This window comes from Nelumbo nucifera, chromosome 1 (genome assembly GCF_055504915.1).
Source record: "Nelumbo nucifera cultivar China Antique chromosome 1, China Antique-T2T, whole genome shotgun sequence".
Lineage (NCBI taxonomy): Eukaryota > Viridiplantae > Streptophyta > Magnoliopsida > Proteales > Nelumbonaceae > Nelumbo > Nelumbo nucifera.
Window position 1 is genome coordinate 96,407,693 of NC_142649.1, and position 17,175 is coordinate 96,424,867.

Consider the following 17,175-nt stretch of genomic DNA (forward strand, 5'->3'; position numbering starts at 1 on the left):
GATGAAAAATGTGAATTTGAGTTTATTTTGAACTAGGTTTCATTGAAGCCTCAAGTGATCCAATCTAACTTGAAAAAGATTTGACTTTGTATGTTTGTAGTATGTAAGTATATATACATAACTTTGTCTCCATATGTACATTAATGCTTGTTATTTGTTAAACAACATAAAAAAGCTTTGATACCATGTCAACCAAAATAAAATAAAATAAAATAAAATAGCAACTCAAAAAAAGAAGAAATAGAGAAACACCAAGGTTTAACATGGTTCGGCTTGGTAGCTTACATCCACGGGAGGAGAAGAAACATATCTACTATGAGAACAAGAGATACAACTCTCTCTCTCTCTCTCTCTCGCTCTCTTGCTTACACACACTTTTACTCTCCTCTTCACTCACTCTTCCTCACTCCCTAATCTCACATAACTACTTGCTTAAATAAGCAAAAGACCGAAATACATTAGAATTACACATAAGCCCCTTTTTCTAACATAAATACATATAGGTCCATAACTTATCAATATTACAAATACAACCAAATACAATATATCTCTCAACAATGCTAAAGCCAGTTAACCTTAATTGGCAAGTGCCAAGTCTAAAAGAACTGAAAACATTCTTAAAGAAGTTAAAAAGAAGTCAAGAAATTACACTTACCTAAATTAATTTAAAATCATTTGAATTGATTCCATTTAATACTTCCATTTTTATCAATTAATTTTTAAATATTACTATTTTCTTTTCTTATAGTTATTTTTCTTCAATAAATAATTACAATTTTTTATTAATTAATTTTAAAATTATTAAATTAATTATTTTAAATAAAATTTATTTTGAATAATTGAAAAGAATTTAAACTCACCCAACTTAAAGTTAACTACAATTATTATAATATTAGTTATAATATAAAATTATTAAGTGAGTTTTTTAATTAGGTTGATCATTTCTAGTCCAACCTAGACCATGAATTTTTGGACCAGGCCTAGGCCTAACACTTCAAGCCCATCCTCGAAAATCACACATAAATATACTATATAGTATTTTATATTTACTAGTAAGTGCACATGTGCTTTGCACATGGAAATTTTAGACAACTGATGATGACGATGATGATATGTTTCCAAAATTTTCAACAATTATTTATGTCTGTGTATAAAAATAATTCTTATTTATCACACTTATTTTTATTTAAATAATAAATATATGATATTAGAGATGTGCCCAAATGACTTGTACAAAATTTATTCTTTTTTGTGTTTTTTTTAATTTTTATTATTTAATTATGACATCAAGGGTTAACAATAACATATTTAACCTAAAAGGTTGTACTATTGACCTACCACCAAATAGTAAAACCATTTAACTTTTGGGTCAGCTTTATATTTTGTATTTCATTTCCATCATCAATAGAAACAATTCTTGTTTATCACACTTATCTTTATTTAATATGATTAATATAAAATATTAGTGAGTTTTTGTATTTTTTTTATTTTTGTATTTTTATTTTTTTAAATTTTTATAATTTAATTCTGACTTCATGAGTTAACCCATTTGACTTGGATGGTTGAATTACTTACCCATCACCAGGATGGAAGAATGGTGTCATTTTTGGGTTGGTTGTAAACATGGGCTTTTATATTGTTAAAAGTATCGGATATAGATCTAATTGAAAAAACTTATTTGAAGAAAAAAATGATAGAATTTATTAGTGAGAAAAGAATAGATCAACTATAGGATTTAATGAAAGAGAATGAGAATTAATACCTTATATATAAGACTTAATGAGAGGTAATTGAATGAGGTAAAAAGTAGTTTAAATTACATTTTTTGCCCTCACAATTAGAGAGGGACCCAATAAAAACATAAGGGCATTTTAGTCAAGAATAGTATTCAATGAAAGATGATGGGAGTTAATATCTTAAATATAATACTTAATGAGAGGGAATTAAATAAGGTGAAAAATAGTAGTTCAAATTACATTTTCTGCCCTCACAATTAAAGAGGGACCAAATTCAAAAATAGGCGTATTTTGGTCAAACAAAAGTTCCAATTCTCATTGATACTTTTAATAGTACTACAGATATAAATTATACATAAATTTTATACATATAGTGTATGTTATATAATATACATTATATTCATTAAATATAATGTATTTAGGAACATAGGCCCAAAGCACAGCCTAGGCTTGGGGTCCAGGTTAGGGAATAGCCCCTATCATATGTGCCAACCCCAACTCAGGCCTTGATGACCCCTATTTTAATATAATTATTTTATGGGTCATTTATATAGAGCCCCCTGAATTTATTTAATATAATGTATTTACGGACCCCTATTTTAATATAAGTATGTAGGGGTGGCAATTTTTCACCCAACCTACTGAACCCACCCAACCTGCCCATTAACTTGGCGGGTTGTGTGATCAACCCATCACCCAACCCACCCATTTAAATGGGTTGAGTTGTGGATAACCATTGGGTTAACCATTACAGACATAAGTATTAATTCCTCATCCTTTCTTTTAATTTTCTTCATTTGAATTAAATAATTTATAATTAATGCATTAATTTTCTATTAATTATTGACTAAATTTAGTTTTGTCTTGAATCAACACACTTCACCCAACATAAATCCAAATCAATTTGAACCGAGTCTGGATCATTTCAATGCGGTCTGACCCGATCTAGCATATACCGATCCGGGTTGACCCGAATCCAAAATAGACCCCAGGCGGAATGGTTCGGTACCGCTTGCTTTGCCCGGTTTGGGTCGCCTGGTCAACCCGATTCTGAAACGGGGGCCGGGATGGTTTGATGTCCGTGTGCTTTGCCCGGTCTAGACCGTCCGCTCAGACCAATATCCACACAACTTGACCCGAATCCGGACCGACCCGATTTAATTACGGTGACCCGATTTGGGCTAGTCAGTTCAGTCCCAAACCCGTACACAAACCCGATATTGGCCTGTCCAAGTCAATCCACCATTGACTGAACCGGTCCGGTCTAGTCCGACCGGACTGATCCAGATCTAAACAGTTCAACCACACTTGATGTGATTAGCTTGAAGAAAATCCAATTAGATAGTTCAAGTTGGTCTGACCGGTTTGAACCTAAGTGGTTCGATCAAACCCGAAATCCGAACATAGTCAAATGGCTTTGCCGCTTGTGTAAAAATAACATGCACGTAATATGATTTGAACCTTCACCACTTGTGTAAATAGTAACTACTATTTTTTGATGAATGATAATAAATTTCTTAGTTCAGAAGTTGTTTTAGAGTGAATTTATACAACATCACAGGGAGAGGCGCGAGCTGCAGCCCCTCCTCGAATCTTACAAGTAAACTAGGAAAGAAAAATAGGAATCACAGCTGAGCCAAAACAATTCTTCCTTATTTACCCCTTGCTTGGCTAACACATTTGACAACATATTTGCTAATCTCCCCACCCACTGTACAGTGACCAACATATTCCTTGTCAACCAACTGAATTTCTTCATTTCATTCTTGTAACGCCACATAGCCTCTTCAGGATTTTTCAACCAACCCACCACCACTTTGGAATCCCCCTCGATTATTAGGTGTTGTACCCCCAGCTGGTTAGCAAATTGCACCCCTTTTACAGCAGCTAATAGCTCTACCCTTGTAAATGGTAACTACTATTACCACCAAGCTATGACCAACTTATTTGTTCAGAAAGAGTTAGTTTGTTTTTAAATCCATAAATATAAGATAAATGGGTTTGGGCGGGTTGGATTGGGTTAAAGCGGGTTTGGGTTGAAACCAACCCATTTAATTTTATATAACTAGGTCATTAATGGGTTGGCGGGTTAGATGGGATGGGTTGAAGCTCAACCCAAATCGCCCAATTTCCACCGTTATAAGTATGCACATTATTAAGACATTCCCCCATAGTTTCCAACCATTTTACTTGTTACTGTTATTTGAAGACAGAAGTAGAAGATGACATTTTAATGTCCGCATGACCAAATTTAATCAAAAGAAACTAAAAAGCAAAATGTTGATTTTACCCCCTAGGTTTTGTTTCTATAAGGTTGATATGAGAGAGGCCAGGGGTATTTTCAAAATAAAAAACCCTAGGCCTATGTCCTTTCACATTTTATACTCATTTTAAGAGGGCAAGTAACCATTCCCAAATGAAAATAGAAACAGTTCCTTATAGAAAAGGTCAATTAATTAAAGTTTGTTCAACTTGTAGGGGTGTTTCAGTAATATGCAAATAGAAAGGTAGGTTTTAGTTAATACTAAATACGTTAAATCACACTGGGTGTTTAAGAAAATGACCCCTATTTTATTAACTAAATTTTGTTAGTTAACAAAGGTGGTGTACAATTGACATAACTGGTGTATTCTATGAGACCATTACCAAGCCAATCAATTTAACTGCTATTTATATTTTTGTATCAAAAGAATGAGAACGTCAACAACACTCACAAAGAGGACATCATCATGACCTTTTTATGTATTCTGCCTCTCTTTTGTGTCTTGTTGGATGTGTCAAAGAAATTGAAGAGACACCAACGAATACCATAGAAAAGAGAGTCAAGAATGAGAAAGAGAGCTATGCATGGGAGAACAAAACATCTGAAGACAGTTCTGTAGGGTACTGATGTTGATACTGTTTAATAGGTTTACTCAATATTTTTAGAGAAAAAAAGGAAAACCAAAAAAAACAAAACACAAAAAAGAACACTGAAAGCATGAACAATGTTGTTTTAGTACATATAGAACAGATGGGCAGTTGAGCTACTAAAACAAAAACCACATTTGAAAAGGATAGCACTTGAATAAAGAACATACACTTTGAAGAAATGCCTTCCGTGCGATATCTGATATATTAAGCTGACTGTAACTGGTATAAAGAATACACTATCACCATGCTTAATAAGAGAATTATATATAATTAATGGTAAAAAATTTCATCCAAATAAAAAATCATAAGGAAAACATAGTATGGTGAACAAAGACAGACAAACAGCAATCCACAATTTGCCCTACATTTTATAACTGAAATGAACCATAACATGATATGAACTTTCAGGGTACAGAATTTTTTCCAATTAGCAACAGATCAAAATATACATATATGTGTAAATAAAAGTAAAAGCTGGTAGGCACACTACACTTGCTTCAAGGTTAGGGAAACTAACCATTCGAGTCACTGATTGCAACAAAGCATAGAAATGATAGAAGATAGAACCTTATCCCTTCCTGAAGCTATCCAATATCGAGGTCCAATCAGCCATCTTAATGTCAGTCATATAGTCCCAAAATCATCAAAAGAGAATAGTTTCGTAATTGACAGTCAAACAATTGAATTTCAAGTTACAGAGTATTGCCTAAGGTCAAAGTCAGCCTATTGAGAGGTTTATATTGAGGTTCTATTATTAATATCCTTAAAGATTTTAATGGCTCTTGAGAATTTATCAAATCACAATCAAGCCAAATGGGGATAAGAGAATTTTTGAGAGATCTATCTTTCTAACCATGGAAATCATTGGGCACTAACAGCATCAACTTCCAACTAAGACTATTAGTTCTAACACTCTGATCGTGCTTCAAGTGGAGGTACTTTTCCAGTTGGCCATTCAGCACCTGTCCAAGTGTTGTTCATAGGTACCATTTATTTGACATCTTATTTGCAAAGGTTCTGAAGAACTGGTTAAAAATGTATCCATCATGTTAGGTCCCGATGTGATCTCTTCCAAAATAACATTAATTGGGGGCTTCAGACAAAATCTTAGTCAGAAGATCATAGAATGAAGTTGGGTGGTAGTAATTTTTGAAATGATCCGGGCTATGAAAATGTATGTGGTATAGGAAAATGGGATACCTCACACAGATACTTGATCCCACAAATGCATTTTGAAAAGTAGGAGTTTAAGAACTTTATTATTATGTATTGTTTTCTTCACTTCATGCAACCTAAGATTAGTAAAGGGTTATTGTTTTGAGACTGCTAAACAAATATGGAGACTACTGCTGAAACCTATTGTCAACATAAAAACATAGAAAGGGTCTCATCTCCATCTTTACTTCACAACTGTGCCAAAGGGATATGAGGCTATCCAAGTTTTACACGATTCTTTACAGAGTAGGAAGAGATGGATTAATACCAGTTGGTGAGTTTGGGTACCAATGACACAGATGAGAAGAATTGGAAACTAATGGAACAAAATAGAATATTAGAAATTCTATTTGAGGTAAATCCTGAGTACAAACTTTAAAATTTTAGATCCTTAATACAGATGAGCTTCCTTCATCAAGTCTACTCCATTATTACAAATGAGGATAGTAGTTAAGTTTTTGTGTAGCATGTATATTGCATTGACAAAGACAGACTTAAATATGACAATGCAACAAGGGTGTGTCCCATAGGAATTCAGGTGGGGGTTTGAGATATGGAGAGTGAAGGACAAAACATTGCCCTATAGGGAAAGTGGCTTTGGAGATTTCCAATTGATATTGGCAGAAAAACAAGTAACATGCAGCACTTCAAGTGTACATCAATAAGCACAAAAATACCAAGCTGTAAACCAAAAAATAAGTTGGAGTTTTAGGGATTTCAGACTTTAACCTAAAGTAGAATTCCTCCTAAAATAGTCCTGCTACAGTAACAATGGCATCAAGCTGGCCTCTCGCACAAACATGCAGCGATAGAGGGATTGGAAGGTGCCAAAATAGGTTGACTCCTCAAAACCCAAGCTCCCAATACTTGAAAACCCTAGTTGGGGCTCAGCTACAGCTCAAACAAGAGAGAAAGAACCAAAAAAAATCCCTACAAAAACAGCTCCCTTCTCTTTTATAAAGACTCCATGGTTTGCTGGAGAAGCCAATTAAAATATTTAAACATAACTTCAAACAAACCCCCAAAAGATAATGTTTGTTACAAAAAGACCCAAGCGACCAAAACCCAACAGTATAGTTGTCAAGGCGGGCATTTAGGCAACAAGGCGCCCTTGGGGGCTCGCTTCGCCTAATCGCCAAGCAGTTTTGTAGTGTGTTATAAAAAACTTATATATTATTAATTTTTTGAGGTTATAATTATAAAATAGACATTATTAAACTAAAATATATCATTTCATGTGTTTATATACTAATTTCTTTTTATTATTTTCTTATTTGTAAGGGCTTAATCAACACAAACATTGCTAAATGCTGTATTGAACCATCAAAGACTTCATAACATGAATTGATAAGTAAGGAAGAACTTACAATGTTGTCTAATCAACACAAACATTCTTCTTTTCCTATAACAGAAATAGGGGTTCAAAACCTATATTTTTTTACTTTTCTTTTCTTTCTTATTTTTCTTCTCATGAATATGTTGGAATATGTTGATTTTCTTTACTTTAACATGAAGTTTATACTTTTCTTATGAAGATTATGGATATTATTAAGGAAATATATAGAACCTAGGGAACTACCCTAGGATATATGTTTTATACTTAAAAAAATCCATCGCCTAAGCATGACGCCTAGCCAACTAGGTGACAAGGCGCCCCTGTTGCCTACCCTCGCCTTGGCGCCTCGAAACTATGCCCAACAGATGTGCATGCAACTTCCCCTGAGCAGAATTTGAATTATAAAAATGATGAAAATACCCCTGGACACAAACTGTCAACAAAGCTACTCAAAAACAACAATTTGGGATCCTACTACAAAAAACATACAAATACAGAATACAATCACATTTCTGTCCTTTTTTCCTTATTTTTGAGCTCATCACCAATTGAGACTAATTCCTTATGGAATTCAGTTACTTGGAGCATGCATTGCAACCAGAATGGCCGGGACTCTAACTCTGCTAATAGAGTTATTCATAGGTGTCCATGGAAAGCTATAGAGGCCATTAACCCTTCCATTCTGAGATATATCAGTTATCACACGCATTCTGGCAATAGAGGCTGGGAGGATACTAGGTGCAGGTTAAGCTCCTGTTCTCCCCTTTCCCCAGATTGTACTTTATTTCCTTGAATAAAAACACTCATCTCAACCCTCACCAATTTGTTCTGGGAGAGGTTTGAAAGAATGTGCTGAGGTCAATCTCCTTTCAGAAACATTGTAACATATTTTCTTATCTTCTAGTGGTCCTGATCAATGTGTGGGATCTTGATCAGTGATTTAAAAGACGCATTCTGGCAATAGAGGCTGGGAGGATACTACGGTGCAGGTTAAGCTCTTGTTCTCCCCTTTCCCCAGATTGTACTTTATTTCCTTGAATAAAAACACTCATCTCAACCCTCACCAATTTGTTATGGGAGAGGTTTGAAAGAATGTGCTGAGGTCAATCTCCTTTCAGAAACATTGTAACATATTTTCTTATCTTCTAGTGGTCCTGATCAATGTGTGGGATCTTGATCAGTGATTTAAAAGGCACGCCTCTAGGCTCATTTTAGGGTAGGTGCCTTGCCCAAGTCCTAGGCGCAACCCATTCAAGAGGGGCTTGGCACAAAGGCGGCTCGTAGAATTAGGAATGTAATATGTCACATTAGCTACTTTATGTAATTGAGAAAAAAAGAGATTGTGGGTTATATATGCTTGAAAATGTTTTATATGTTTAATTTCATTTTTAAATTCTCATTTGAATATTCTTTACATATTATGTTTTATAATTTTTTTTATTTTTTTGCATTTTTTTTAATTTTTTGGCTTTCTTTAGAATTTTTTTATTTTTTAGCTTTTTTTTAAAAAATTGTGCAGCTTGCCTCAAAAAGGCGCACGCCTCACCTTGCGCCTCAGGCGCAAAATGGCCCTTGCGCCTTTTGCTTTTAAAGCACTGATCTTGATGAATTCATTTCTCTTGCTCTTATTTTCTCAAGGCCCTTGAAGTGTTTCCTCCGATGACCATTTCTAGGTAGGTCACTCTAGGCTTGTCTAGTGCCTACAAAGGTTAGGAATTTTTTACGGCAAACTCTTACGGGGATAATTAGCACCAATGATATACTTCAAAGATGAAAGTTGAGGGTTCTTATCTCTACATTTGTGTATCATTTTCCTAAGAAGTGAAGTTAAATCATCTCTTTTTGTAGTGCAACTTCTCTACAAAGGTATGGAAATATTTTTTTATATCAATTTGGGTGTTGCATGGAATCCCCACCTTTGGAAGGGACTTGGAAGTAAATGTTTGTATACACGTCAACTCATTTCCAACTCTCCAAAATACACGACAGACTCAACTATGGTTTGAATCAGGGAGATTTACCAAAATGTTAACCATGTTGACTCTCAAAGAATATGAACACTCACTTTAAAGACGTCTATGTAACAATGGTCCAACCATTTAAATTGCCTGATAGGGAACTCTAATGTTTTTATTCTTCTAATTTAAAGGGTACATATATGCTGATTGAACAGGGTCACCAATGGATAGGAAATCTACTACAAGTTACTATACCCTATTGTGTGAAAACCTCATCACTTGGAGAGTAAGCAACAAATTGTAGTTGCTAAAAGTAGTTCTGAAGTGAAATATACAGGAGTTGACAACCATTTTGTGAGAGAAAAAGTAATAAGTGGTGATATTGTGACTCCATATGTGAAGTCAAAAGACCAACTAACTGATTTGTTCACCAAGAGCTTAAGCCGCACTAGGATGGTCTATTTTGTAACAACTAGCTGATTTGGAAGTAATGTCCCATTAACCTACTAGCATAATCTTCGTGGAAAGATTAGCTATGCATGTTAATTGAGAATCCTCTACTTGCTGAACCTGGCATTCTTGGGGATACCATCCTCATTTTAAATCATCTTTCTTAAGCCAAAATTTGCATTTGATATGCTTATTAGAGATACCAACATTTTCTTTTGAGGTTCTTTTTCCCACATTTGACATGCTTATCTTCCAAGAAGTTTGAGGACTACTTAATCGTTCAGTATTCTTCACACTGATGTTTGGAGTTTCTTCTTCTGTTTGGATTTCTGATGATTCTTGTTTGCTGAATGAGATTGATCAGACATTATGGCTAATTGATGAGAGTTAGTCTAGCTGTTAGGGGCTCATGTAGTTCAGTCTTAAGCATGTGTTTCAAGTGCTGATGTTGGGAAGATTCATGGTTATGGTCAGTTGAAGAGGGTAGATTTCTCTAGGATTGGGAATGAGTTGTTGGATGTAGTTAATGGATGTGCTGAAATGTCTAGTTTGGTGGACATTTGGTGTGTTGCTTAAGGGCTGATTCTTCTGAGGAATAACTGAACTAACAAGTTGCCTCAAATCCTAGAGAGGTGAAAGTTGATAATGACAAGGAAAGAAGACCATTGAGTGTGGGAATTGAGGTCCAAGAAAATGGTTATAGTGATGTTCCATTGGATTAAATTATTTGATTAAATAGGAAGATTGATCTGATGAATGTGTTGCAAAACATTGGGATGTTTCCTTTCGTGCAAAGAGGAATTTGTAAAAAAAGTATCCTTGGAGTTGGCATTATTACATGGACTCTCCTAAATGGATGAACCATCCATGTCAGGTATGTTATGGATTCTGACGCAATGGATTCTTGAGGAACATTTCTGTGTATGATTTTCCTTTTCTCCATGCCTATTTGACATAAATGAACAGCTAACATACACAATGAATGCCATTTTCTCCACAAAACATTATCAACAATATAAATATTCCGACTTTTTTCTAAGAATAAAATGTTAGAAATAAAAAAAGAATATTTTAATAGTTTTTATTTTGACATTGCCCCCAATTTGTCCAGCCTTCTGATTACAATTCCTAAACATAAATCATGTTCTGATTCTCATGGCCATGTCCATGCAACACTGGGAGTTGGAAGAAAGCATTAGACTATGCAAGTTGGAAGCATCACAAAGAGCAGTCACAGATCAAGAAATGGTTGCTGATTCCTCTAATTTGTATCCAAAGTTGAAGGAGATAGAGTATCAGAAGGATGGGAGTTGAGCCTATTAGAAAAGTTGTCTTGGAAGTTGAAGGTAATGTGAGTGAAGTGGATGTGGGGGCTTCTGGAAGGAGAATAGAAAACGGGCACATATTGAGGTGAAGGGATAAAGAGATTGACAAAGGAAAAAAGAGAAATGACTGGGGAGGTCTTGATTTTCTTTTATGCCATGTTCACTTTTCTTTTTGTTTGGTTAACTTCAGAAATGTGCTGTTAGTAATAATTTTTGTGGTCCAAAATCTTTTGGTCTTGTTGGGATTTTGGAAACTTCAGAGCTTGAAGATGTGGCTATTTATTTTGTTTGTATTTTGATATTCCCTTTTGTTAAAGCAAGGAGGTTTTGTTTGTTATTCAAGGGTGGGCTTCAGTGAGTGCTCTCTTGAATCCTCTCTCTGATTAAAGAGTACAATGTGCACATCTACATTCTCACCAAGGTAGCTAGCCTTGGTTATCACCTCTTCTAAATACATTACAGTCCCACCCCACCTTGGGGGATCTGTCCTCAAAAGATCTGATTTCTCAATGCCCCTTCTTTTGTCTATCTGCAATGCATTGCAGAATGTGGTACTGATATAGCAGTTGTACTTAACTCCATAATATTTCTCATCTCTCTCTAAATTTGTGTCTATACCTCCGAGGAGATGAGGACCCTCCACATTTTCCTTCAACCATCCAACTACAACACACAAATCTCCTACAATAATGAGATTTCTAAGTTCAGAGCCTTTTCCCTTCTTATTCCTTCTGTTAGAGAAGAAAAACCTATTCAATGACCACGCCTAAAAGCTTAAGCTTTTAGGTTGAACACTAGACAAATCGATCCTCATTGCCTGCATTTTAATTATTTAAATTTCAGCACAAGGTATGGGTAGGCCCGTGCTTGTCCACACTTCAAGCCTAGTGAGTTTTCCCATGAGGGATTGTGTTAGAGAATAAAAACCTATTCAGGGACAGATTTTAGGTTGAATGGTTCCTTGAGACCTTCTAAGTTCTAACACCACCAACTCTGGCCTATCCTTTCAATGAAAATTTCCTTTACTTATCAAGAAAAAAAAACTGTGGCCTAGTTAAGATTAGGGGTAACAATTAGGCAGGTTGGGTTTGGGTCAAAGCTTCAACCCAAACCATCTAACCCACCAACCCATTAGTGAACGTTTAAATGAAATTAAATGGATTGGGTTCAACCAAAACCACCTTGGCCCAATCCAACCGACCCAATTCATTAACATTTAACAATTTTATTTTCATAAAAGGGATGGCTTAAAAGTAAAAGCTAACTTATGCTTATCAACTTATCAAGATATAGCCTAATGGGTTTGTTTTTGATTATGATACTCTTTTTCGTAATTACCAAAGAGTAGGATGAAGTATAGGATGTCTGTTGACACAGCTCCTGGCTGTGTTTGACTGCTATGGATGCATACGTTTTCTCTATTTTAATATATACTGTACCTTTTCTTAAAAAAGGGTATAGACTAATGGTAAAAGTGATTGTCTTTCATTTAGGTGTTCTGTGATCAAGTCATGTTGTACATTAGTTTTTACACTAGTAGAGGTGTGTTTTCAACTTGTGGCCATGGCAACTGACCTAGCCAATGGCTCAGAAAACCAGATGGTCTAGAGTGGTCAACTCCATTAGCAATTCATCCAGTTGGAGCAGTCTAATGACGATTACATGTTTTACTGGATGGTTTGACCAGTCAGTAGGACCAATTGACCTTGCTAATGCTTCAGAGAACTAGCCAGTTGAGACCGGCCAACTCCATCACCATAGTCATCAATTTGGTTGGATCAGTCAAATGATGGTCATATGTTGAAGTGGTTGGCTCAACCAGTTGGCTGAACCGTTTGGCCTTGCCAATGGGTTGATTTTACCAGTTGACTGAACTGGTTGGCCTTGTCAATGGGATAGTTTTACCAGTTGACTGAACCAGTTGGCCTTGCCAATGGTCTGGTTCAACCAGTTGGATGAACCGGTAATTCCACACTGGCCACCTCTACCATGATCTTAGCGCCCTGTCAAGTTGGCCTGAACCAATGCAGATAACAATTTGAGACAATTGGTTCAATTGGTTAACATTCTTTACTGACCCATAAACCAGCCATCAAACCTTGCGACTCAATTAGCAGGTCACAAGCCAGATATTTGATTATATTTTTTCCATTTTCTTTTGACTCAATTAGCAGGTCACAACTCACAAGTCAGCCACCACTTTCCAATTTCTAAGAATGTCTCAAATTGCAAGTTGCTTAAACTCCTCCAAGCCCTTCACCTAATGCGCTACCTTGATGGGGATGTTTTCAATGATGTCTTCCACACCCCTAGCCTAATCTCCCAATATCCTTGCATTTCTATCTTCATAGACATACAACATCACCTTTGCTCTTACGCATTGTAGAGATGATGTCTTCCTAAACATTTGTTTCCCTTTTCTTCATCTTCTTCCTCCATTGTTTTTCTCTCATCTTCTTCAATCTTCTTCTTCTCTTGTATTTTCCATTTTATTTTAGATTATTGCATGTGTGATCTACAACTTGGTATCAAAGCGACGGTCCTACCTTCTTCCTTTTTCTTCTCTTTTAATCCCATACATAGGTTGTATGGAGAGTTGATTGGTTAATTGATTAGCAAGTATCCAGCCCAGTTAGAGGAGATTTTTGGAGAAGATTGCAGTGCTTGTTTGGGGCACAAGATAGGTTCTTGGAGAGTTTCACAAAAACCCTAGCTAACTGGAGAGTTTTTAGATTAAGGGGTATAGAGGGAGTGTGGAAGTGGCGCTTGGGTGGTTAAGGAAGCTAAGTTGTTAAGTCTACATTGTGAATCATGTGAATTTTCAAAGCATTGTAGAAACTGTTATCTTACAAGTAATAAAAGATCTATAGTTCCTTTTCATATTGTGCACTCTGATGTGTAGAGGCCATACCATTGACCTTGCATGGGTGGTTATAATTACTTTATTCTGTTTATTGATGACTTTTCTCATTATACATGGCTTTACCTTATGCGTTCTCATGCTGAAGTACCCAAACTTGTGAAGCGATTCCATGAATTTTTGCTTACCAAATTTGATACCCACGTCAAGATATTCCGATCAGACAACACTAAGGAATATTTTGAGAAGTTAGAGTCCAAATTCTGGTATGGGATTTAATGGCCCAAGAATTGCCAAGACATCTGGTGTCTCACAATCTTTTAGCGCCCTTCATAACCCTAGGTTTCAATTCAACTCATCTGAAAACAAGAAGACACAATGAGAGGCTAGGCTGTCATTGTTGACTAAAATGGAATAGATGGAAGGGAATTTGTGTCCACTCCTTTCATTTCTTCTACTCTTTTTTATTTTAATGTGTTCCTTTATTTTATAAAAGTAAGCAGACAAATTCATACAAAGCTGATCTCTCTCAAGAGGCATGAGTTGCTGCCTCAAAAACAAAGTAAAATTACAAATGAGCCCAGAATAATTGATCCCTGTTCACCCCTTCCTTAGCTAGTAGGTCAGTCATCCTGTTTGCCAACCTCCTCTCCCATTGAACTCTAACCATTAGATTAGAGGTAAGACATTTGAATCTTTTCATTTCTCCCCTCAAAGACCATGCTACTGTCTCTGGTTCTTTCAGCCACCCAGTTACCACTCTAGAGTCACCTTCAATGATCAACCTCCTAAAGCTCAGTTCTTTAGCAATCTGTGCTCCCTGTAGAGTAACTTGCACCTTTGCACTAACTGCATCCCCCACACCAATTGGGCCCGAGAATATGGCCACAACCTGTCCCTCTTCATTCCTAAAGACTCCCCCAATGCCAGAGGGTCCAGGACTGCCAATGTTGCTGCCATCAAAATTGAACTTTATGAAACCTTCTTCTGATGGCTTCCAATCTACAACAGGTTTATCCTTAACCGAAGAAGAATTTGTAACAAATACCTAGTTTCTCCGTATGTCATTGTTAGTGGAAATTTTTTTAGTGTAATTTTTCACATAACATAATTCACCCAATTAAACTAATAACTAGGTTTTTTTGTTATTTGGGGTAAGCCCCATTCAGGAAATCACATAGATATTCCCTTAATTACATATCTGCTAGGGGCAGAGAAAACCTTTTGATTTTGATTTAGAAGTACAAATGAAGAGACTAAACTAAGTATCATTTTTCTACAGAATTTTCCTTTGAAAATTCTGGTATTTATTCCCTCTTTGTTTGAGAGAAAACCAGCAAATAAATAAACAAACTTTTTATACATAACAACTAGGTATAATAAATAGTCATGTTTCATAAATAACACTGCAAATGGCCTTTAAATTGTGGTTATGTGCATTGTCATGCTGTGAGGAACCATAATCAGCCAAGTTTCATGAACAAGGCTATAGATGGTAGTCTCCCTCACATAAAGTAATGATTTTCAAAGTCAAAATGAAGTAAGGAACCATAATTAGCCAAGTTTCATAGATAAGACTATAGATGGTTGTTCTCCTTACATGTATTTCAATATGAAACAAGGAAAAAAGGATAAAAAAAAAGGAAGAAAGAAAGATATGAGAGGAATAGAAAGAATATGGTCTTCCATCTCATGTGGGAAGCACAAGGAGTATCATATTGAAGGGGTGTAGAAAGAAAGTGGCATTCCCTACCTTCCTCTTCCTTTTTTTTATGCTCTCCACACCAATCTTCTTATCTTTTCTATTCCCACTTGTTTCTTAGTGCTAGAAATCCGGCACATAAATTAATATTAGCCAACAAAGTGGCATTAGCCCCTTCTCCTTGTAGGAGAGGGGTTTATATAGAGGAGGGAGGTGGTTAACTAACTCCCCACTCCACTCTTCTTAGGGTGCCAAGTGTCACTCCACTTAAAATGGGTTAAAGAGGGAAAAAAAACTCTTCCTTCCTAAGGTGACAAGTGTCCCACCACTTAAAGTTGTTAAGGAGGGAAAATAAAACTCTCTCCCCTAGGGTGACATGTGTCCCCCCACTTAAAGTGGTTAGAGGAGGGAAAATAACTCTCTCCCCTAGGGTGACATGTGTCTCCCCCACTTCGAGTGGTTAAAGAAGGGAAAACAACCCTCTTCTTAGAAATAGGATATGTGGCATCCCCTAATAAATAAGTGGGACACCTCACAAGAAAATTAATTAATATAGATTGAATTCTTTTAGGGCCTGTTGTCCCATTAAATGGGCTCTACTGCAGGCCCATTAAATGCTTATTGCATTACAAACAAGCCCAGTTAACTTGGGGACTGTTGTTCACTAAACTAGACTACAGGCCCCTTTCTTTACTAAAATGTTTCAGTCCACCAATAGGACTAACTGGGCTTATAAGAAAGCCCTTTTTCTTCTTTATTATTATTTTTTTAAGCTGTGTCTGGGAGTATTTTAATAACCTGCTAACAGTCCAACGAACTTAAAGACTTAACAGTAATCAAAGAAGTAAAGTGAGAATAAATCTAAAGATTTGGCCCAGCTTATAGCCCTCATTAGCAGACATTCCCAAACAGTATCTATATCCCTTTCTTTATCATTAAAAATTCTGTTATTTCTTTCCTCCCAAACGGTCCATACTAAAGCAGCCCTAAGACATCTTCATAAAATTTTACCTCTTCTCTTAGGCCACCTAAAAGTTGTAGGGTTGAAAAGCCCCCCGGTTTGTAGAGGCATCACCCACCTACCCCCAAAAAGATCAAAAAATTTTTCCCAAAGATTTACAACAAATGGGTAAGAAATTAAAAGATGGTAACAGCTCTCTCCATTTGCTTTGCAAAGGAAACCCAGCTTGGGGAGATGCAGAGGTTAGGTCTTTTGTGAAGAGTCTCATTGATGAAACATATTAGTGTAGTCCTTGCTGTATTGTATCTTGTATTGTCTTGTTATTTTTTCTTTAGCCCTTCAAGGGCTTTTCTGTAAATATTATTATTTTACTAATCTTTATATTGAAGCTCTTGGGGTTGGGCCAAACTATTCAGTTCTTTAACCCCAGAAATCTGTCTTCTTCTCTCTTGTACGAACCTACTTGGTTGACATGGTATCAGAGCAGGCTGCTCTGTAATCATCACTTGCTTCATGCTCTCTCTCTCTGATATCTCAAAGGCTGCTGATTTCTGGGTGCTTTGTCTGAAGATAGGGCTGTTGCTCTCTGTTCTGAGATTTCAGCAAGAGAGGTCTTCCTGGAACTCTCTTGGAAAGCCTCTGTTTGCAAAGAAACCTGATTGGTTGTGTCGCCCTGGTCTGTTCTTCTAACTCAGGAACTTTCTTTGGGATTGGTCAAG

The 17,175-nt window shown here is 36.1% G+C and overlaps 1 protein-coding gene across 5 annotated transcripts in view; it reads right to left on the bottom strand.

Moving 5' to 3' along the window:
• The window catches only part of LOC104605594 (uncharacterized), a 124,760-nt gene that overhangs the window by 52,266 nt on the left and 55,319 nt on the right, over positions 1–17,175 (bottom strand). For 4 of the 5 annotated variants that reach the window (XM_019199151.2, XM_019199150.2, XM_019199149.2 and 1 more), the window contains one exon: positions 4,817–4,868. In XM_019199151.2, the coding sequence (XP_019054696.1) occupies positions 4,817–4,868 (52 nt within the window). The remainder of the gene's footprint in view (positions 1–4,816; positions 4,869–17,175) is intronic. The other variant, XM_088889408.1, reaches the window with a different exon arrangement.